General features: G+C 40.4%; 1 protein-coding gene across 1 annotated transcript in view; it reads left to right on the forward strand.

Moving 5' to 3' along the window:
• Positions 1–23145, forward strand: part of ADAMTS3 (ADAM metallopeptidase with thrombospondin type 1 motif 3) — a gene marked incomplete at both ends in the record, with an annotated part of 129455 nt that overhangs the window by 96885 nt on the left and 9425 nt on the right. The window contains 11 exons of the mRNA XM_080343802.1: positions 8931–9014; positions 10143–10299; positions 12273–12378; positions 13352–13495; positions 14535–14667; positions 15152–15265; positions 16334–16479; positions 17021–17196; positions 18091–18224; positions 18756–18879; positions 22460–22540. Of these exons, the coding sequence (XP_080199928.1) occupies positions 8931–9014; positions 10143–10299; positions 12273–12378; positions 13352–13495; positions 14535–14667; positions 15152–15265; positions 16334–16479; positions 17021–17196; positions 18091–18224; positions 18756–18879; positions 22460–22540 (1399 nt within the window). The remainder of the gene's footprint in view (positions 1–8930; positions 9015–10142; positions 10300–12272; positions 12379–13351; positions 13496–14534; positions 14668–15151; positions 15266–16333; positions 16480–17020; positions 17197–18090; positions 18225–18755; positions 18880–22459; positions 22541–23145) is intronic.

Raw genomic sequence — 23145 nt, forward strand, 5'->3', positions numbered from 1 at the left:
GGGACATCCAATGTGAATAACAGGTGGTGCATTTGGCCTTCAGTGCTTCTTTTATGGTTAAGTTTACATGCTTGTGCTGTTAATCTTTTTGTCTGCATTTTCCTGCTCTTAATGCCTTCCCTTGCTCCAAACTTGATACCGTATTGCCTGCAGTGACAGGCAGCAACGCTACATGTGCCACATGAAAAGGTTAATTGAGGCTCAGCCTTTCACTTAGTTCGTTATAATGTGAATTATGTGGGGGTGACTGGTGATTGCTGGAGTGACAGGAATAAACCCCTTGCACCTCATCAGGCCAGTGGAAAATCTGCTGCCAGTGGGTTTATGAAAGAGGTGAGATCAGTGACACCATGAAGTGATGGGAAAGCAGGTAGTAAGACTCAGCATTGTTTCCAAGACTTCTTGGGACAAGGCCTTTTTGTTAGACCTCATGTGTAACGCAGGTAACACAGAAATGACAGGAACTCTGCATTTAGAATGACTGAGGTGTTACTTCTCTCCCATGCTCTCTCCCTTTGACCCAAGCTTTGATCCAATGTGACTTTATTGCAACACTCCCATTTAGTGCACACTGTGCAACAACTGCATCATGTGGCTACTCAGGTATGGAGACCTGAGGCTGAAAATTGTTACCTCTTCTGTTTCAGACTAAAAATATGTTACCATATCTAGAGAAGATCTCTTTGCTCCCTTTGCAAGTGCCTCAGTGAGCTAAATAGACTCTCTCTTCATAAGGAGCTGTGCTGCCAACAACACAAATCCTATGTGTGTGAAAGACTCTACTGCTTAGGTACAAATGAGATCCTTCAATGCTGAGTGGAAGTACAGGGCCAGGACCAAACTGTACCCACAGGTATGGTCTCATGATAAGATCCCAGTTAGCTTTTAGATGTTTTAAGCCAGGTCCATTAAAAGAAAAACTCACTTTTCTAAGAGCACAAACATGCCAAACATCTTTGAAAATCTGCCCCACCTTTTCTAGCTCCAAAAATAAGGACCAGCAGTTTAAAAATCTAATGCCTAGTATTTGACAGGAAAAAAAAAAAAAAGCTTGTCTATGTGAATTTAAACCAACTGATATATTTTCCAGCATAACTCTGTGTAGAATTATAATAACTATGTGCAGAATCATACTGTGCTATAAATCTGGAATAAGAAACTCCAGACATATACACAGATTTTAACTGAAAAACAGAATTTAGTCTACTAGGTTTACAACCTGCAGCTTTGTTCAGTCTCATGCCTTTCCTACTGTTTCTGTAGTTGGGCACTTGTATGTTTTAGATCACTGGTAATTCAATATGCCACTAACAGTAAGTAAATGGATACTGTAGAATCTTGATTTGATGAAAAGAGGCTGTTGAGTCATGTCTGTGCCTTTGGTTCCAGAACCCGAAGCATTTAATCATAACTTCCTCTCCTCCTCTGACATGCACACAGAAAGCCTTTGACTGGGGTGTGTTGGGGAGCTGGGTGTGAAGCTCTTTGAGGAAAAACAAGCCACTGAACCTGGGCTGCTCTGTGCACGATCTGAGACACCGGTGAATCGACAGCAAGACTTTCATGGCCATGAATGTATGTCTACTAACTGTGTATCTTTGTTATTAGTAGAATCTTCTTTTTTAGGCTTGAGGGACACACAAAGCACACAAGTAAGTCTTCGCTTGCTCCTAGGTTATCAGCCACTGGGAGTGTAGCTGTTGCAATCCAATACACTGCTGACACCAGCACACACAGTTCAGCACAGCTGAATTTGTTTGACAGACATGAACCTGACTTTTGGGTTCAGTTTTAGGTTTTTTCGCATATGTAGACTTGCATCTTCTCCTAAAAGTGGGAGGTTCTGGGTGAGAAAGAATTTGTAACAGATGTTACTAGCATTCGTGGGGATTTTTGCAAAGCTGATGGTAATGATCTGAGATTTGCCTTCCCAAGCAGGGAAGTTAAAGACAGTTTTGCCACACGTAACGCAGCATACGCAAGATAGCTCCACCATAGCTTAAAGAGAACAAACATATACAGGCATCTTAAGCAACACTATTTTGCTCAAGTGCAAAAAAGCATTATATCACATTCATTCAAACCTATGCCAAGACTGGTTATCCCAGGCACTGTGCCGACACAACCATACTGCTCTTGGTGCCAGAGCTGGCTCACTGGGAACCAAGCACTGCACAGCCTTGCCATGCCATTGGCAGCTCCAGGCATAGAGGTTCATTTTCAGCTAAAGAAATGCCTGAGATGTTTCCCTGTACTTAAAATTTGTATGTACTCTTGGCATAAGAAGCAGGCTGGAAAAAACAGCATCAGCGATGAATCTAAAACAGATGTTAAGGGTCAGCTCTGGAAGCTGGAAACCCATCTCATAAGTGACTCTCTGTCAGGAGCTCAGTTCTGTGTCTGTCACATAATGCTGTGCCATACTGGTGTTGAGGTCACTTCTTGCAAGAGGAAAATCAGTTTTCAGCACTGTTTAATGTTTTATGGAAATGTGACACTGTCAGTATATCTGGTGCTTTGCAGCAAGCTCTTTTATTTGTGTTATGTTGTCTCTCATAACATTGCTTTGCTCTCCTCCATGCTACCTAAGAGAAACCTCTAGCAAAAATAAAAGCTCTTTATGACACTGCATTCAGTTTAAAGGATTTAAAAAAAAACAAAAACAAAAACAAAAACAACACTTTAAAAATGTCTTTAAAAGACTTTAAAAAGTCTGTAAAAAAGACAGAATGGTGAAACGTTCATAGTGATTGTTTTCAGCAAGAGATAGCCAGTACAGTTGGACACTTCAAAAAAGCTTGATGTTTTCAGCACTGTTGTGTTAGACCTGAAAGTAAACGTCTCCTGCATTAGGCAACTGACATTTGTTACTCCCTTGGGTGGTTGCTTAAAACAAAGTGTCCCTGGGTTAACGTAACTGAAATCAGAAAGATATGCACAGAAAGCACTAGGTTTCACTAGGGGATTCTAAGTGGGTTTGGGATTTGGCAGTATTTATATCTATCCTTTTATTTTTTTTCTGGAGAATAATCCAAAATTGGCCAGGAGAGTGCTACTTCCATGCATCTTTCATTCTCAAATTTCCAACTGCTTTTGACAGAATTCCTCTTTTGGTGATCACTATCCACTCAGCATTGCAGTGTTGTGTGTATCTCCTTCTTTCTAAATAACAATTGTAGTTTGTTGTCCATCAGTACTACTAATTTAGCAACAAAAAAGAAGTCCACATTTAATTATAATTCTGTGGTTTCAGGGAGGTGTATATCAGAACTGCTCAGTGCTGCAGTCACTAAGAACCTTATGATTAACTTAAGTAGGGAGAGCCCCAGATATGTATAAAAGTTTCTGCCAGAGGTCTCCGTGCACACACACTACCTGCAGTTCCTTATCTATCCATCAGTTGGTCTTCTTTGCGTTTTTTACAACAGAGGTAAGACAATCATGACTCTAAGAGCCTTTCTTGTTCACTTCTGCCTCTGTCTAGAAGTGCATAGCATGGCCTAAACACATTACTTGAGAGATATCCTGACATTTTCTGGTCTCTAACCCGATCATTTGCCTGACAGTTACTACCTCGGATAAAGGAAAAGAGTCAGATCAGTGTTCATTCTTTTCTGTGCAGTTCCACATGGAAATGAGAGCTAATGCTGGTGACCAACTACAGCATGCATGAGGTAAGGTAATGTGCAACATTTTTTCTGTGCAGATCTACCAGACTATTCTTGCTAGCAGCATTTCAGAAATGCCAATTTCCCCTGAGCAGTGACTTGTGGTGGTGCTTACCTCCAAGAGTAATTTGTATTGCTGAAGAGTGTGAAATAGTAGTTAATGTAGTTTTTGCAAAAGTAGAAACAAGTAAACTTTTGAATCCAGAAAATCTGAGATGAAAAGTCATTGTTCATGTGAGTAACAAAATATTATTGATACCGTACTTGCAAAGAATCATTTTCTTTTTACCACATACCTCGTGAAACATCAACAATAACTCTTCATTGAAGATGATTTCAAAGTGCTGGCTTTTTAGTTTTAAAAACATTTAACTGTCAACAGCAGAGCTGTTCCATGTTTTCTTAGATGTCTGTGGCTCCATCTACTGGGACTATATGTCAATACAGAGCCTGAGCAAGCTGAGACACCTCTTCCCTGAGAAGCTGTACATTGACTACAGTAAGATCATTACCTCTTTTAGAAGGAATGCTTTTGGAACAATCTAGTGATTCCTGAAAATATTTTAACAACAGTAATCTTTTTCATATGACTTTATAAAAACAAGATGCAGGTAAAAAAAGGAAATAAGAAGAAAAGATGATACAAAATAAATGCAGGGATAGATGATAGACACGGAAGAGTATCAAGCTTTAAAAATTCTCTTAATAGAAAGTTGTGTGAAGTTGCCAGAGTAGCCCAAGTTCAGCACTGTTCTTGCCAGGTTTTTTTGCCCCTGCTCAGTGGCTTTCTGAGGGGCTTCTTTTTGTTGCAGAGTTTAAATGTATGTGAGTGTTTGCAGAGCCTGGACATCTACAAAAAATCTCACAGGAGGCAGCGGGAGTCTTGTTGCCAACTTGACTGGGCTGTGGGCTGGGTGTTGCATTGGAAGAGGAGGAAGAGGAGGATGCAGCTTGCGCTCTCACTTGATGCCATTGAACAGTCATCTTCTAGCCTAGCTTCTGTGCTAAGTGGGTGTGCTTGAGTGGCACAGTTCAGAAGAAAATTTCTGCTTTATTTCCTCACATTTCAACATCACAGTGAGCACTGAGGGATGTTCTTTACAGGCAGATAGCGTGTTCCATCAGCGGTGAGTTTTTCTCATGAGTTTGGAGTTGTTGCTCTTGCCTGTCATCCAGCTGATGGGTTATGCTGTGGAGCTGAATTGCATGGCTTCGAGAATGGCCCAAGCCCTCTCACTTCATCACAAGACTGAAGAGGCTATGTCAGCTGTTTTTCCTTCAAAGCTGCACTTCACAACCCTGAACATTAACACAAATATTTGATGCTGTCAGGCTTATAGCTTAGCTGTTGTCTATCAAGGTTATTAGTTAGGGAGCTGTTTCTATAGGATACTATCATCAAGCATTCACTTCTCTTGCATATCAGTTTACATCATTTTTAATCTACTATTTCCCTCAGCCTATGGTAAAGACAAATGGTGGCACATGAAGGTGTCTCTAAAAGAGCTCAACACACTCCTTGCCATTTAATCTAGTGATTTATTCATATGGATAGTCAGCAGACCAGTAGATGACTATTTTTTTCAAAGCTGTTTCATTTCCAGTGATGTGAACAATAAGGCAACTGATGGCATTAATCATTAAATTCTGAATTACTCAACTCTCCTCATTGCAGAATACTAATTCAGAAACTGCACTTTGTTTCATGCAAGTTGTACACAGGAATGTAACTAGTTTCAACAAGGCACAAACAGAAAGTTATTGAAGCTATATGGTCCCCAGAGCACGTCAAATGAAGCATTGCTGTAAGCAGAGAACTTGCTGTGAGTGGGCAGACACAGGAAGTTGTCAGCGAAGAAACTTCTGTAACCTTCCTCAGCCTGTTCAGTTACTCCTAAATTATTTCTATTGAAATATCTTGGTAACTTAGAAAAGTCATCAAAGATGCCATCCATTCTAAGAGAGGGAAATTAAGAGCTGGTAATCAAGGTCATACTGTTCTCATACTGAGATTTTCATCAAAAAATATTAAAGGAGGTTGCTACAGGCAAGACCTGAAACACAGAATAGGAAACCAAACTCTGTCTGGGTCAACCAGTAATAAAAAAAGGAAAAAGCAAGGGTGAGTCCAGGATTCTCATGTCTCTTGGTGCTTTGACCTGGCAGCCGCAACCCCTCCTAGTCCTCCTGCAGCTGAAAGCCAGAAGGGACACTTAATGTGAGCAGATCTGGGAGATGGTTGGAGGAGACTGTGATGATTGGTGGGGCTTTGCTGGGAAGGTGGTTTACTCCTCCAAGTAATTTGGGATCTCAGCCCTTGGCAAAGGCTGTGGATTGCCTTGGATTAGCCTGCAGCCCCTACCTGTGCACCATGGAGGATGAGTCAGTGGGCGCTGGTAGGCAGCCCTGACAGGGAAATTGCGAGGTACCTGTACAAATCCAGCCATGCATCTGCACCTGGCTGGCTGCCTGCCCCAAATTTGAAAGGCCAGCTACCAACAGTTCATACTGCAAAAGGTACTTAGAGAAACCGTCTAATGTAGCTGGGGGATGTATGGTTGACTGTGGGTCAAGAGGCAGCAATTTCTGTAACAGGTGAGAATCCAGCCACTTTCCCCTTAGGCTGTGTGGCCAGTTGGACATCTGTGATATGTTTCACAAGTTTGGATCAGGCAAATCAAGCTTACTGGGCTGTGATTTATCTATGTGCTTTGTACCAGTATCTTGAAATGTAATTTATTTTGCCATTCTAACCACAGTGTAGATGCAGTCACAGCAGTTGGAAAGTGCTGCAGTCTACACTGATGTTTGCTGCACTGTTTTTTAAGATCTGTGGCCTTCCAGCAAGCTAACATGTTTCCCAAATTTCCTGTGTCTAAGTCACAAGAATATATATGAATCCTGTAGTGGGGTAAAAAATGGTGTTATGGAGAAATCTTGAAGACTTGAATCTTTCAGTCAATTCCAGGATCCTTTTTGTCTCTAGGAAAGTCATACTTGTTGTTTCTTGGCATAAGGGACACTGTTAATGTTTTTTCTGACACAAACCTTTGTTGGAGCAATACTGTTGCATTAGCTGGGAGAAAATATGAAATGACTGATCAAACTGAGAGATAATTGCTTAACAAGACGGGCACTCTGACTTACGTGTTCATTCCTTGTAAAACTGTCCTGCTGACAGTCTATTCTCAGCTGGTCCTACAAGGGATTACATTTTTAAAAACCATGGACTGAAATCATTCTGCCAGGTCCCACAGTCTGGACAACTCAGAATGACCTTTTTCATGAGAGGAAAAGGGAAGTTCTGTTTAGCCTCATTCAAAAAAAAAAAAAAAAGAAAAAGAAAAAGAAAACATCAAACCTCTAACTCCTTCTCCAATATACCAGTCTCTGAACAGTAGTGTTTATTTTTCACCAGTTACCCATAATATTATATTTATTTTGCTTTGAGGGGAATCAGTAACTTCATTGATGATCTGCAGATTTATACTCTGATGGCAGAATATTTCTCACCTTCCCAGACACAGGGAAGGTCCTCACTCAAGGAGAACAATTTTTGATCTATCGGCATAATTCTGTGGTTTTTAGCTTCACCTCCGCAAGTACTCTTCTTAGTACAAAAGTGACCACATACTTCTAATTTATCTTGAGAAATTAGGGCAGCAGCATTAGTTGCTTCTAAAAACAAACTATTCAAAACAAAACCCACTATGAGATATTTCAGTTGTTCAGTGGAACTGCAGTATTACTTGTAATCAGCTGCTTATTTTCACAAAACTGCTGGCTACAGCATTTCTTTGAGATGTTATTGGTTTGCGAGAGTTGCTGGAAGGTGGTAAATGGGGCCAAAATTTATTGGAGCATTAGAACTAACAGAGGAAGTGACTATCTAATCTTTATTTGCTTTGGAAATATCTTCTTAGACTAGAATCAAAATTCAGCCTTTAAATGATGTGTACAGATCTCACTGGAGACCTCTGCAGACCTACTTTGCTGCAAAGCTGTGGACTGTTTTATGAGGACTCCCTGGGGGCTCTTTCCTGTATGTTTTCTGCACTCCTTGAGGATGAGGGTTTCGAAGTCTCATGAGGTGGTCTTTCGGATGGGTGTTTTCTCAGGCTAGCAGTTGTTTCTAAGGTAGTAAGTTGTTTTTAATGTAATAAGTCTTTTAATGTAGTTTTAATGTAGTGTTTAATGTAGTAAGTCTTTCTAGATCACATAAACATCACATGCTTTCATGCAGTTGGTGCATTAACTTGCAGAAATCGAGTATATTTGGAGATACCACTACTCTGTAAGGTATAATACAGTGCTTATGCCTCTGGCAATACCGTTCACTTTAAAACTTTCAGATTAAAATTTCCAAAGCATGTCTGGGATTTGGAAATGCTTTGCCCGTTAATTTTAAGATTGATCTAGAATCAAGAGTACTGTCTTTAAAGCTAAACACATGCCTACATGTGTGCAGAGACGGAACCTCATTATTCAGTCATTGTCTAAATATTCTGCCTTCCCGATGTAGAGCTTCAGAATGCAAAAATGGCTTTAAGTCAAATCCTCAAGTATTTTTCCTAGGACAAGCCTATGCTGAAGTTAACAGCACAGTTCCTTGAGTGAGAGCTACTGGCAGCTGAATCTTTTAGAAAAAGAACAAAAATATCCTTGCTCACTCTCCTTGTTATAATACTAATCCCATGTGTTTAAACTGATTGAATTGAGACAAAAGATTGATGAAGCAAACAGAAACAGAATCTGGAATTCATCCACAGCTGGAGTGGCCAGATGACATAGCAGAGGTGGCCATGTGGAATGGATAGTGATAGTTTTATCTATTGTTAAAGCAAAGTCTAACTGCTTTTAAATTCCTTCAGTGAACTCACACTGCTATAGCCTTGCTTTCAGGAATAACCTCATTTCCCTCATCATGTTTATCAAATGAGTGAAATGAAGCGTTCAGATAAGAATTTTCAGGATTTGAACTTAAAGTATGTTTTTTTTCCCCAGATCAACTTTTCTATTGGCCCTGATCCAAAGGCTGTTAAACTTGAGAGGGGTCTTGACTTGCGCTTCAGAAAGTTCTCTGTGAGGGGCTATGTAATGACATTTCTCACTGCATAGAAATTATTTGAGACTTGAATCCTCTTCTAAGAAGACTGTCGTGGTATAAGAAATAATATATACATGGCCTTGGGACTTCTCTTGGTATCATCAGTGATTTTTTTCTTTTCAATCTTTTTTTTAATTATTTTTTTTGTTCCTCAGGTGAATGAAATCTACCACGATGAATCCTTGGGTGTTCACATAAATGTTGTGCTGGTCCGAATGATCATGTTGGGGTATGCGAAGGTAAGCAAGCCTTTGAACCAGTTCTCTGCCATCATTTTCTTTGTAATTATAGTCCATGGGAATCACATGAAGTGCTGTGGAAACAGAACTGAACAGCAGGTTCCAGAGAACCTGCTTGGCATGTGGTAAATGTGTTTGCGCCCTCATTCCTGAAGCTGATCATGGGTGTCCCTTTGTGACACAGGTGCAGGCCTGGTGCAGCCTGCCCAGGCTTACAGCCTCAGTTCTTGCCTTTGTGAGTCCTCAGGGAATTAAATCCGTTTTGTAGAAGCAATTGTTTTGGTTGACCAACACATCTTGCTGGTGCACTCCCTCCAAGCAGTCTGCCAGTGTAACTATCCCTTTCCTCATTTTGCATACACTCCTTTTATTGGATCAAAGAACACTTCTCCGCTTTGTACTCCACAGAGAGTACATGTAACAACACGTTGATTTTGCTTGTAATGTTCTCTCTGAGTTTAGAAACAAATGCTTGTTAAATGGTTCAGGATGAGAGGAAGGTGCTAATGCTGTTTAGCATTTGATAAAGATCATATCTGTTCCATTTAACTCAGGTATTGAATTTGGACCAGTCAAAATACCAGTTTGATGTTTGTCTTGCAATGAAAATTTCTTGAGCTTGTAAGCACACACTGTAGCAAGTCTCACAGAAACAGATGTTTAATCTGTGTTAATCAGTACACATTTACTGGCACTACAGAGTTGTGCACCAGCTGAGGCACTGTCCTATGTGTTTATATTATTCACTTCCTCCACACAGGCTGTGTGTGTAACTACTTTGTCATAGCTTATTTCAACCGAGTCACACTGTCGTCTGGCAGTCCAGAGGGTAGCAAGTTTCAACCAAAAAAAAAAAAAAAATGCCCTGATTCAATCTTAACATCTTGTGTCTTCCTTCTGCACATACAGGCTCTACACAGAAAGGCCATTATTTTCAGAGATGATATGAACACTGTCTTCAAAAAAAACCCTAAAGATGTGCTATTACACATGCACAGTCACAGTTAACATACACATTTTCTTTTCTCGTAGGAAAGGAGGTTATCATGACTTAGAGTGACAGGGTCTTAGGAATAGAGAAATTTCCTACCTTGAGGAGCTCCTGGGTCTAATCTGTTGTTCTTTCAGTCCGTTAGCTTGATTGAAAGGGGGAATCCATCAAGAAGCTTGGAGAATGTTTGCCGCTGGGCATATCAGCAGCAGAAGTCAGACCCCAATCACTCTGAGCACCACGATCATGCCATCTTCTTAACCAGGCAAGATTTTGGGCCGGCTGGTATGCAAGGTAATGCAGCTGCTGGAAGCAAAACTCTCTGGACTCAGTGCTTTTTGGCTGGTGCCTGCCAGAAAAGGGGAAAATTTGAAAACTGGCTTGTTATATGATCCTGAGACAATAAGCAACATAGGAATTCATTCAGCAAATAGTTAAGGCAGTGTTCAGTTTTAAAGATATATTGAAACCCCATCCTGTTGGGGAAAGCATGTACACGTCATAACTTTCAGTTCCCTCTTCTGGCTCTAGGAAAGGCCCACATGGACAGCCTGATCATGTACTCATTGCTCTCTTGTGGAGAGAAAGTCCTTCCTCCCATTCAAGCTACATGCTTTTAAAAAAGGAAGTAGACCTTACCATGGTAGTCCTTGCCATTTCTATCTAACTGTAGAAAACTAAGTTTCTTATTTGAGAGATGTAAGCGAATAGCTATTTACCTTCTTCAAATACCAGGGATGTGTGTGTGTGTGCAGGGATCACTAGAAATGCTCAATGCACTTTGCATTCAACTTTGCTTTTATTTTATTGCATTGTTCACTGTAGATTTCTTTTTCTAGATAGCATACTAGTTACTTTGATACCTGCATTAATCTTTCTGACTCAAGGAACTGATGATAATGGGAAGTAAATTCACAAAAATTCAATGCAGATAAATGAGTCTGCCTGAGTTCTAAAATTTTGCTGCTCTATGCAGCACTGCAACAAATTGATCCCTTTTTTCATTTCATTGGTTCTCATGTAGCTACACTACAGAATGTGCATCCTGTAATGATTTCTCCAGACCAAACAAGCACTTTCATCTCTTATGCTGTGGTCTGTGGTAGGACTGAGGGTTCCTGTGGCTGTGCACATTTCTTGTTTCTACTTGCAGGTAGAAAAAAGGGACTAGAAAATAGAGCAATTTCTGAAGCAAAGCACTCTTACTAAATGTAATGGCTTCCAATGCAATAAATCTAGTATTAGGCATTCAAAAACACCCTCTGCCTTCTATGCCTCATTTTCCTTGAACACACCAACAGTCCTGCTTGCTCCTTGAATGTTCCCTGTGTCAGTCCCTAGACATTCCTATAATAAAACCCCAGAGCTTCTCCTGCTGCTTCATGCCCTGCTCCAGCACTGCAACTGGTTCTGTGGCTCCAACCCTTCTGCCAGCCACCAGAGTCTACTCTAGTGCTGCACCCATCCTCTGCACCTTCAGACTCAAATCCTGCAACATACCTGTGAAGAAAAGGCCCCCATGCACTATCCAGTCATGCAGAAGCAGTGTAATACGTATATAATTTAATGCAGTGTCAGTAGTACATTCAGCTCTAATGTCCAGAGCTTACAAATCTTCACCTAGCACCAAGGTAAGACTGACCTGCTTTCAGTCAGAAATGCCCTTCGGCAAGACAGTTTTTGTGCTCATTTGCTGGCGAACCCATATTGTCTGAAGTAAATTTCTGCTTTTCCAGGTAGCTTATTGAAAAATGTACTGTGTTTTGGCTATTCAGCCAGAGATGCTTTAGATATTTGTGTTCAGTATCTCCATGCTCCCTTCACATTTCAGGGTCTGATTTCTCCTTCAGGTCTTGACTATCAGGCCTGGAGTAAAACTGTTTGGGATGAGATGTCAGGCAGACTTCCATGTCTTCAGAAAGATTTTAGCTTTTGCTGAGGAAAAGACAAGCACTATGCACATGAAGGTACTAATACAAGTACGGGCGAAAAACCTCAGCCTACAGCTCTACCCTTTAATTGTATGGGAACCTTGTACATTTTTGGTGATAAATTTGTAAGTGCCTGAAATAACACAGATGTCTGTGGAATCAGTCTCAGTCTGTCAGAGCCATTTCCTCTGTTTGACAACAATTGCAAAGAGAGAGAGAAAAATGACAATCAAAGGAAAGGAATCCTCGCTTCTTCTCAGGTAGTAAATTTATTGGGGTGTCTCACTTAAAATCAACGTAATGGGTAAATAAATCAGACATGCTTTCTTTCAACAGGATATGCACCTGTTACTGGCATGTGTCACCCTGTCCGTAGCTGTACTCTCAACCATGAGGATGGGTTTTCATCAGCTTTTGTTGTTGCTCATGAAACTGGTCATGTGTAAGTCTAACTTTTAATGTTAGATTACCAAGAAAATATGGTGCTTCATCTCCTGCTTGCCTCAGGTGGTTTAATTTTAATGGCTATAAGAAAGCTATACTGTTTTGATTTCTATCCCCTTCGAATGCATCAGTGGTTTCATCAATGAAGAGGTAAGTAGGTGAAGAAGGGAAAGGGGAAGAGAGAGGGGGAGCTTGCTTTCTGTAGGGTGAGAATGAGGAAGAGATCAGTAAGAAAGGTGGAATGCCCAAGCAGTGGAGACAGTAGCTTGTCAAGCATCTTCTTTCTTCTCATTGAAAGTCCTAATTTGTTAGATTGGGCACTTCTTCAAGAATGATAAGATGTTAGGTTGAGAGTAACTGATTAAGCAAAGATCTCAGCTGTCTGGATGAATGGATGTCAAGCACTGAGGGTCTCATTTTTATCTTCCTTAAGCAGTGCAGGCTACTTAGGTTTTTCTGACAGTGTCCAAGTAATATAGGAGCAATTTAGCAAAACTGGAGATGACCGAGTCACTTGTGTATTAAGTTGTACCAGATGCACACTTGGAGATGCAGCATGCTAACCATGTTAGCTCTGTGGAGATGCAACCTGGTAACTGTGTTAGCTCTGTGTTTAAATAGGTGCTTTTGATAAATGACTATACAAACATGAACAGTTAAATGTCAGAATGATCTGCTCCCTAACAAGCAGAATAACTGTTTTCCTTCTTCTGAGGCATAGGAAGTCATCATCATCTAGTTAGTTCATTCCTGGTATTAACAATTAAAGTATAAATGAAAGAAAATTCAGAGAGTCCTTACCTTTTGGCATCAGAGAAGATCCATTTGAAATACAGGTGATATCTATAGAACGCTAAGAACAATTTCATTTTGCATCATTACATGTGCATGAGAAACTGTTTTCTTTACAGCATTTTTACCAGCTGAAGAGCAGAAACTGCCTAGGCTCTGATACTGGTTCTTTGTTACAGGCTGGGAATGGAGCACGATGGGCAAGGGAACAGATGTGGGGATGAGACAGCAATGGGGAGTGTTATGGCTCCCTTGGTGCAGGCTGCCTTTCATCGTTACCACTGGTCCAGATGCAGCGGCCAAGAGCTCAAAAGATATATACAGTAAGGACCTGTCAGCACTCAGCGATAGTTGTTTTACTAAAGGCAAGAGAAGTCTTTGCAGTTCCTGGGATGTGGGGCCAGTGTGCTGCCCTCTGCTAGACAGCAGAGAGGAAATGAGAGGCAACGCCAGTGCGGAAGAACAGGCACAAGTGTCATAAACTGGATTCTTGACTGTGAAAGCTCTTTTTATAAACACAGCCTTACAGGGGCCTCAGAGCTACTCTTCATCCAATTCTTACTTAGGCTTCATTCTCCATTGCAAGTGGCTGGTTTTGCCAGTCAAAACTGAGTGAAAACTTCATGAGCTGACCCACATCTCCTACAGATGAGACCTTATTCATAACACAAAGCATAAAATAGTAATTGATCGAGACCTTAGAGCTTCAAGTGAACTACCTTAGTGCAGGAGGAGCAGCCCACCAGTATTGTTATTTTGAGACCTCAGAGTTAAACAGGAATGAGGAAAAAGCAAGCCTTGTTCTTGCCCTTTGCATAGGCAGGGCTTCAGCCCTGTGAATACAGTAAGTTTTGGATAAGAAGGCTTGTTTTCAGACTGCTGTTCTGTTTCAAAGCTCCATGAAGTCAGTGGAAAGTCTCCATGTGACTTCAACATGCTTTGGGTTAGGCATTATATTAGGAATCCTACTTCAAGTTGAAGCACATTGAGATGTTGCCCTCTGGCACTGAGAGTGGGGAAGTGTTTGTTTTCTTCCTCTAGTGACAGGAATGTAAAGTGCAAATTTTGTGTTTTGCAAGGGCAGGGAAGACCTGGAGATGCTTCTCCACAGTCTTCAGCAAATGCAGGGATTTTGCTGTAGGATCTTCCCACCCAATGGTCTGTCATGTTGCACTAGGCAGTATTCCTGTAGAAGGGACTGTGATACTTTGGGGAGCAATAACTATAAGTAAACAGGACAGCAAACAGGTCAGAGAAAAGGAATATTGCCTTACTAAGAATAAGCACTTGGATCTTGCTGATCAAGAAAAAAACCACCACATCTCATGATTACTTTTTTTTTTCCTGTGTATCTTTCCACAGCTCATACGACTGTCTTCTTGATGACCCTTTCAAACATGATTGGCCTAAACTTCCTGAACTGCCAGGCATCAATTATTCCATGGATGAACAGTGCCGCTTTGATTTTGGCGTTGGCTATAAAATGTGCACAGCGGTATGTCCAAGGCAGTCATGGTGAAGACAAAAGTCCGTTTAGCAAGTTGGTGTCTGGCCTTATTTAAAAGCTGCAAATATATGCATTTTCTCCTAATTGAAGAGCAGTTAATGGAATAGTTTAAACAGATCTATAAGGAGGAGAGAGATATTTATGGGTGGAACACAGTCCTCTGGGTAATTTGATTTAACAGTCAAGTGGACAGCAACACAGTCCACATGACACAGACTTGTGGTATTGATCCTAAGGAAGAAGGGAAAAAAACTCACTTTCTTCCTACTTCTTCGTGTCTCCACCTTTCTTCACGCCACCAGCTCAGGGCTAGAGGATGCAGAGAATAAGCAGTGCCCTTTTCTTTATGAAGATACTGTACTTGTGGGTATTCATGTGTTCAAGATGAACTGACTGGGTGGGTTGAATACTTATCTGAAAAGTATTAATAATCTAATTTTGAGTTTTGTCTCATAAATGTTCTGCATTTCAGTTCCGAACCTTTGACCCATGCAAGCAGTTGTGGTGTAGCCATCCAGATAACCCATATTTCTGTAAGACTAAGAAAGGACCTCCACTCGATGGCACAGAATGTGCCCCTGGGAAAGTGAGTATTGTGTTTTTGCTATGTTTAAATCGAAGAAGGAAAAAAAAAACAAAAAAACCCAAACATTTATTTGGGTTGAAAGGCACAGGGGAAGACAAGGAATTGCCTAGCATCCCCTGAATGGAGCCAGAGGAAGGCAAAAGAGGGAGCTGTGCTCTCCCTTTTTGATGTTCTGTGAACTGTGAAGGGTTACCATAGTACAAATAAATTTTGGACATTGAAACCACAGCCCACTTCTAGCCTCCCTCTTCTGTAGCCGTTTTGTTGTGGTTTTTTGTATTCTTGTCTCATCTGCCAAGTGTCCATAAAGTGCCATGAGCAGATAATGGACCATACCAAGTGCGATGTGCCATGGTAGCAGATAATGCCGTCACTGTAGGACTGCTTCTTAGTGCTTGTGGTCCAGACATCCCATAGCTAAATATTTGTGTAGGCTTAGGATTAGCTCTTTTTTTTTCCCTTTTGTATGCCCATTAATGGGTGTCCTGCTGCTAATTCATTTTTAATTATAAAATTATGCTCAGATAAATGTTTGTTTAGCAGATTTCCTGTATTTTGAGATACACGAAAGCAAATTATACCAGCTGCATATGCTCTAACAAGCATCAAAAGTACACACTGCTCAGTGACTAGTCCTCTGTTCCAGCCCATTTGTGTAAGCATGATATTTGGCCACTACGAAGGGAAAAGAAAACCAACAATACACACTATTCCTCAGCAAAATGTTTATCCTGCTAATATTCAGAACATTAAAATTACTTTTTTAAGGTGGTAGCGACTAAGACTCAAATGCTACAAAGACTTACTTAAGTGGAGAGTGGGGTGGAAAATATTGAGCTTCCTGTACCCGCCCATGGAACGATTGGGGATCAGGTACCCTCAGACCCCAAGTACATAAACCCTCATTCCCTTTGTCCTCTGGAAAGTCCCTGCTTGCAGTCTATTCTCTCAGATGTCCTTTCTCAGCCCATGCGATCACTTCTGTATTCTTTTATATTTTACCACATTTATACAGTTGGTTTGTTTTTTGTTTCTGTTCTCATCTGTTTTCCTTGCCCAACTTCTCAGTGGTGCTATAAAGGTCACTGCATGTGGAAGAACACTAACCAGCTGAAGCAGGATGGCAGCTGGGGACCCTGGACAAAGTTTGGCTCCTGCTCACGAACCTGTGGAACTGGAGTTCGCTTTCGAACGCGCCAGTGCAACAGTCCAATGTAGGTCTTCTGTCTAGATGGTAGTTCCAGTCAAGTGGAATTGTTATAGGCATCAGTTTAAGTGACATTTATGTTTTGTCTGCCAAAATTCACATTCTGGTCAAGCCCCTTGAAACATGGCTTTTTGCAGGGAGCCAGGGTTATTTTTGGAGTATTCAAGAATTTCCAAAGGAAAGCCTGTGGAAAACCATCCCAAGGTTGATAGTTGATGTGTAAGACAGTCAAAAGTATGTACTGTGTGACCTCAGCAAGCTGCAGGGTAAACCTAGATATTCTCTAATTGTAAATCAACTATTGGCAGCATATATGTGCTCATGTATTACTTTTGCATTTCAGCCTCTGCACAGGCAAGCACAAAGGTTATACTGCAAGTGTGTAGCTGTGCCCTGTAACAGCTCTGGTTCCATTTCTGTCACTTCATACCCCTTTTTTGCAAAATTGTCTCTTAAAATAGAGTGAAATTTCACTTAAGAAAGAAGAAAAATCCCCAGACCTAGTGTCCAGAGGGTTTTAGAATCTCTTGAATATTTTCTCTTCACAGGCCCATTAATGGAGGTGAAGACTGTGCCGGTGTCAATTTTGAGTTTCAACTTTGCAATACAGAGGAGTGTCCAAAGCACTTTGAGGACTTCAGAGCGCAGCAATGTCAGCAACGCAATTCCCACTTTGAGTATCAGAACAGCAAACACCACTGGCTGCCATATGAACATCCTGACTGTAAGTTCTGTTATTTGCCTTTCTCACAGATCAGTCCTGGAATCTCACAGAGCTTGTGGGGGATCTTGTTCATTCAGCCATAAAAAGACTAGAAATAACCAGTGTGTCAGGGAGTGGTGAGACTAAAAAGCAGGAAAAAAGGATGGCCCTAGAGGAAAAGGGGGAGTGCCATGCGAGACAGTTATAATTTCCCTAACCCTAGGCTAACTAGCTTCCCCTGAGTTTCATCCTTCTCTTAGTGAGAACATGATGTAGCAAGAGGCTTGAGGCCCTCAGCTCCTGCTGGAATAGCTGGTGGGTGCTGGTAGCATTTAACACACTGCACTGGCAAGCTCTGGCTCTCTGCTGTTGGGGCAAAGCATGGAAAGCTGCTGGCTGGGTCGTGACAGACTCTTCCTGCCCTCTCTTCCATGTAGCTGTTCATCTACCTGAGTGCAAAGTGTTAATGTTTAATTGTGGCTGCTGCTAGTTACTTCCACTGAAAGTATTAACAGTGTTTTTCTAATGGCACTACTTCAGAAGTCCTTCTTAGCATTTTCCAACTCTTATAGATATGCCTCAGCCTGATTCTGTCAGTCTTCATTGCTGACATTAATCCTAACCCAGTAGTTTACCTTGAGTGACAAGGACAGCTTAAAGCACAAAGGCAGCTTCCTAGCTCACTTGAAAGGAGCCTCTTCAGAAAGGAACTGATTTCTGTGAGAATATCTCATAGTGATAGGCACGTAATTCCCAGAAAAGCAGATAAGTTGCTTTTTGTCCCCGCACAGCTGTCTGTTTAAGGTCCTTTCTATTTCTGTCATATTGTCTTCACTCCTTTAGTGGGATATTTTCCTGAAGCACATCTGGATTGCTGTTAATTTATGCAGTTACTTCTCTTTCCTTGCTATGCAGCTAATAAGAGATGTCACCTGTACTGCCAGTCCAAAGAAACCGGAGATGTTGCTTATATGAAACAGTTGGCACATGATGGGACTCGCTGTTCCTATAAAGATCCCTACAGCATTTGCGTTCGTGGAGAATGCGTGGTGAGTGACAGCTTCCCAAGGTCATTATGGAGTTTGAAATGTGCTGTTGTGGTTACCAGCAACTTTGGAATCAATCTGCAGAACTCCATCAAAAATGCAGAGACGGACTTGGCAGATGTTTCTGAATTAAATATTTGCAGCATCATATTTCTCATAATTCCTTGAGATTTAAATTAAATTAGAGCAATGGCATAGATCTATTCCATGGAAATAGTCCACTTCTCTTCAACTGATTGGTTAATTTGCCTTTTTTGTACTTAGTTTTGTGTCTGAAAAGAATTGTGTCTATTTTTCTGTCTTTCCCATCTTTCTTAGTCTTGAAGTACAGTGACTATAACACAAGAATCAATTCCTGTTTTTCACCTGGAAACTATTATCCAGTACCAGATTTGCAAGTAATTTGTGTTTAAATAAAATAGGTCAGTGTTGTGTGGTAGTTTGTGCATTAATTTTGAGATGGCTTCCCACCACAATTTAAACTTAGAGCCAGTGACAAAGCCTTCTCTCTTTTTTTGGTTCTTCCTCCTGCAGAAAGTGGGTTGTGACAAGGAAATTGGTTCCAACAAGGCTGAAGATAAGTGTGGTGTCTGTGGTGGAGACAACTCTCATTGCCGAACTGTGAAGGGAACCTTCACCCGCATTCCCAAAAAGCTTGGTAGGAATCTCATTTTCATGTATCTGGATGGCTTTTCTGTTGCCTCTGGTGTTTCTGTCATACTTACTGCTTTTGCGGACTGGTCAGAAATGCAACCTACTTTAAAGCAACAAAACACAAGTTGTAAACTAATGGTCAAAAGTAGCGTAGTTATTGACAAAGAAGTGACATCTTTAAAACAGTGTCATATTTCTGTCCTTTGAAGGACTTATTAAAAGAAAGCTTGATTAGTCAAGTGTATCAAGAAATACTATGCAGAGCATGTTTAGTTGTTCTTTGCAAATACCCAGCCAGACAATGCTTGTGAAAAGTGGGGATACGCTGAGTTTAGCAAAACAAAAACGCACCATTCTTCTAACAGTGAAATGCAGAAGTCGTCGAGGTACTTTGCCTGAGACTAACTATAGCCTGCCTCTGTCTCTATCTGTAGGAGGACTAGAGGAAACATTTTTTTTTCCCCCTTTAAGCTTTTCCCAAGTTTTTCTTCTCACAACAAGCTTTAAATGGAAGTCTGAATTTATGTGCATATGAAATGAGTGTGTGGATCCTCATGTCAAGTTGGTTTTATATGATGCTTTCTCACAAATTCTAGCCCTTTAGTCAATAATAAATTCAGCTGAATTCTGAATCAAATATAAAACCATTTTGACAGGAATCTACATTTCTAATACCCTTTAAGTTATGTGGCTGACATGCAGTGGAATGTACAATAGCATTCTGCTAGCTCAGAACTAAGAATGATCTAGATAAAATTTTCAGACTGTACTTAGGGGTATTTAGCAACATATTACGTATCAATAATAATTGAAGATCTCCTTGGACTTCTTCAGAAATTTCTATTTAGTCAGTTATTTGTTAAGCCAGGGCAGTATTATCCTGTACATTTTGCTGTGACTATTTTGTATTTTCAGTCTGGGGAAGCTACTCAGGGATACATATCTCCTTTATGACTGTGAGCAGTTATTTCAGGAATAGAAATGTCTGATAGAACTAAGTGCTTTAAGACAGAGTGGAGAAAGGCTAAGGCATAGATTACATGAATATCTGCAGTAGCAGTTTAGAGGCTGGTAATTGCTGCCATGAAGCAAGCTTTACTGCAGCATTAATAATTACTATTGGACAGTGAGCAGCCGAACTGAACTTGGACAAAGATAAGTTCATGTGCAACTGGAAATAAAATACATTAAATATTTTGCTGAAAATACTTATTAATTATTACTAACTAATTGGAAAAGTTTACTCTGATTGTAATTTTCAAACTACAGTAGAGAGCCCTTCTGAAAAGGATGGTTCTCTGGAGGCTGATGGATTAGACACCCAATAATGCAAGAATCACTCAAACTTCGGCAGCAATGGACTTAGGAGTATAACTTGAGCCTCATATATAGGCCTGTGTATTTCTGGACCTGGCAGCTACTGTGCTTTCAAAAAAAAAGAAGTGCTCAGCCTTCTAAAAGCATGGCTGATTTTTTCACTAAAAAAATGTTGGGAGCAGAGGACTCTGAATCGAGTCCAATAAGAACTTTTTCTCATGAATCTGGTTTCTGTTGTCTACACCAACAGTTTGCAGCTCCTAGCTGTGGTTTGCATCACTCTCACTCTCTGGGAGATGAACAGGGCAATCCAGAGGCCAGCAGTGGCCAAAACATGCTACTGACCCCACCACGTTCTGGCTCAGCATTTCTGCCTGTGGGCCAGTGAGACCCACTGCATTGTCTTCTGGGGCGCCAGCATGTGATTGGATGTTTGCACAGTATTTTCAGCATCTGGAAAGCATGAGAACTCAAAGTGACAGTGCTAGGAGAGAGGTCAGGGAAGGTAGCTGTTGATCAGCCACTTAATTGGAAATGTTTAGGAAAGCAATAGAAGCGTTTATGGAATGTTTATTGTTTTACAGTAACTTTGGCAATCTAGTCATTAAAAAGACTAATTGACCTCTTCCAACAGGAAAAGATTTAAGCAAGAGGTGCCAAAAAGAATTCAAGTTTCTGGAGAATGAAATCTGCAAGTATCCAACTTAAAATCACCTACCTGAATTTTTACTGGTCTGTCTTTCATTGACTATTAAAATTTACTAGATGTGTCTAATTTTGCTTTAAATGCATGGGAACATGTAACATAATTCAAACTTGTAAAGACCATCTGGCTGACAACATAGTCAATGAAATAACGAGACTTGGCTCCCATAGCACTAATTACAGGCATTCTATTTAAGGGAAGACAAGAGGAGCATTTACTTTGCCCAAAGGAGCACGCAATATTTCCCTTTCTGAAACAAATGAGTCTAAAAATATGCTGGGTAAGTTTCAAGTGCTTGCAGAAAGAAAGGCATCCATGGCAACTTGAGAGTTCTTGCTGCAGTTCTCATATCCATGCAGGCATTGACAGATAACACCAAGTCAGCCAAAAACTTTGTTTCATATGCTCAAAAGACAGTAAATGAAAAGATTAACAAATGCTGTTTGTGCAGTCACTCATCAACCAAGAGCACGATTTTACATATTCATTTTCTTCACTTAGATTTTTTTCCAGGGAGCTGGAGTATGTCAAGCATATGACAAACTACTAATGCGTTGGTTAGTCCCAGAATCCCCAGGATGAAACAGAATTACTGAAATGCTACATCCTGTGTTTGCAGTGCACAAATACTGAAGTCTTGTTACATCTACACTAATTCTACAAAAGGGCTGGATTACTCAGGAAGATTCCATAGCAGAGTACAAAACAGGGAGGAACTTATTCAACTCTTAGAAGAGGGATCTACAGAGATCATAATTAAATTTGAAGCTGTTAAACATAAAGTAATAGAAATATGAAAATACCATGCATTCAAAATGCTTATGATGCTCTTGTTTGAAACTTGATATAGAAGTACCTGGAGACAGGTCCCTAGGAGGGATTTTAGTCTTCCTAATGACAATACTTACTTAAGGTGACACTAATTACCTGTTGTTTGGACTGATAAAAAATTGAAATTTAAACTAAGAATTATTTTCTTTGGGAACAGCTTTTTACTTTTAGCTGTAGAGAGCTGAATTCAGCCCTTTCGCTTAAGCAGTAGCAATGTAATTGATGCATTTTACATTGTGCATTTGACAATACACTCTGTCCTACGCTCACCTTTCTCTAGTCTTTGATGTCTCAGAAGTAAGCAGACACACTTAAGACATTACCATCTAACATGACAGTAAGTAAACTCAAATCTAACAGCCTGGCTGATGGGGCATTTGGAAAAAATAACCAGGAAGACTTGTGGGTTTTCCCTTTGTATGCTGAGAAACATAGGAAACATAGTTTTGCCTGAATTGTTCATTGATATGACCTATAGCAGTGTAGCTTATCAAGAGGCAAATAGATTTGTAGCTGGTTTCTCTTCTCTCTTTGAAAGAGGAAAAACACAGGGAAGTCCTGTCAAATATGTTACAAAACTATTTGCTCAGTTTCTTTCTGACAATGCTGCTTAGTTGAAGATGGATGCCCTCTTCTGCAAGTAGAAGCTGGATAATGTAGTGCACTCTTAACCATGGCTGTTACTTCTTCTCATCTCTGCTTTCTCCATCAACTACTACACATGCCAAAGGGTACCTTAAGATGTTTGATATCCCTCCTGGTGCTCGACATGTGTTTATCCAAGAAGACGAGGCTTCTCCTCACTTTCTTGGTAAGTATTTCTTTCCTCAGGTGTGGCTTTGAGGCATGATGAGAAGCACAGGGCAGTCATGCAGAAGAACCTTGAGAAATGAGATAACCAAATTCAAGCATTTAGGGTAAATACATGCATTCAGAATTGCATGTTAAGACCTGAGTCCTACACTGTAAGCTCAGCAAACAAATATTTGAAATATTTGATTGCAAGCTTAGCAAACAAATATTGAATTCTTCGAGATAGTAAACTCATCCCAATTTGCATGTTTGCTAACAAAAGCTTATAATAACTCACATTAAAACTGGCGCTGACAGTGTAAAATCTATGTATTCTATTATGTGAATCAAATTCAGTGTCCTTAATTATTATTATTTGCTGCAGATTGTAAGCAATAGATTTTAAATGGAAAGATGACTGCAGAACTTGTGATATATTTGCAGTCTATTTCATTTCAGATTTTTCTCATGTAGGACATTTCATACTGTTCTCAGTCCATTACTTACTGCTTACCATTTTCTCATGGTTAAGGGATTTTTAGCTCACATGATAGGGATGAGATCTTCCATGGATTTTAATGGCTTTTTAATCAGCTCCTTATGTGCTAGGACAATGTCTGAGTT

Source organism: Nesoenas mayeri (assembly GCF_963082525.1).
Source record: "Nesoenas mayeri genome assembly, chromosome: 4".
In the NCBI taxonomy this organism is placed as follows: Eukaryota; Metazoa; Chordata; class Aves; order Columbiformes; family Columbidae; genus Nesoenas; species Nesoenas mayeri.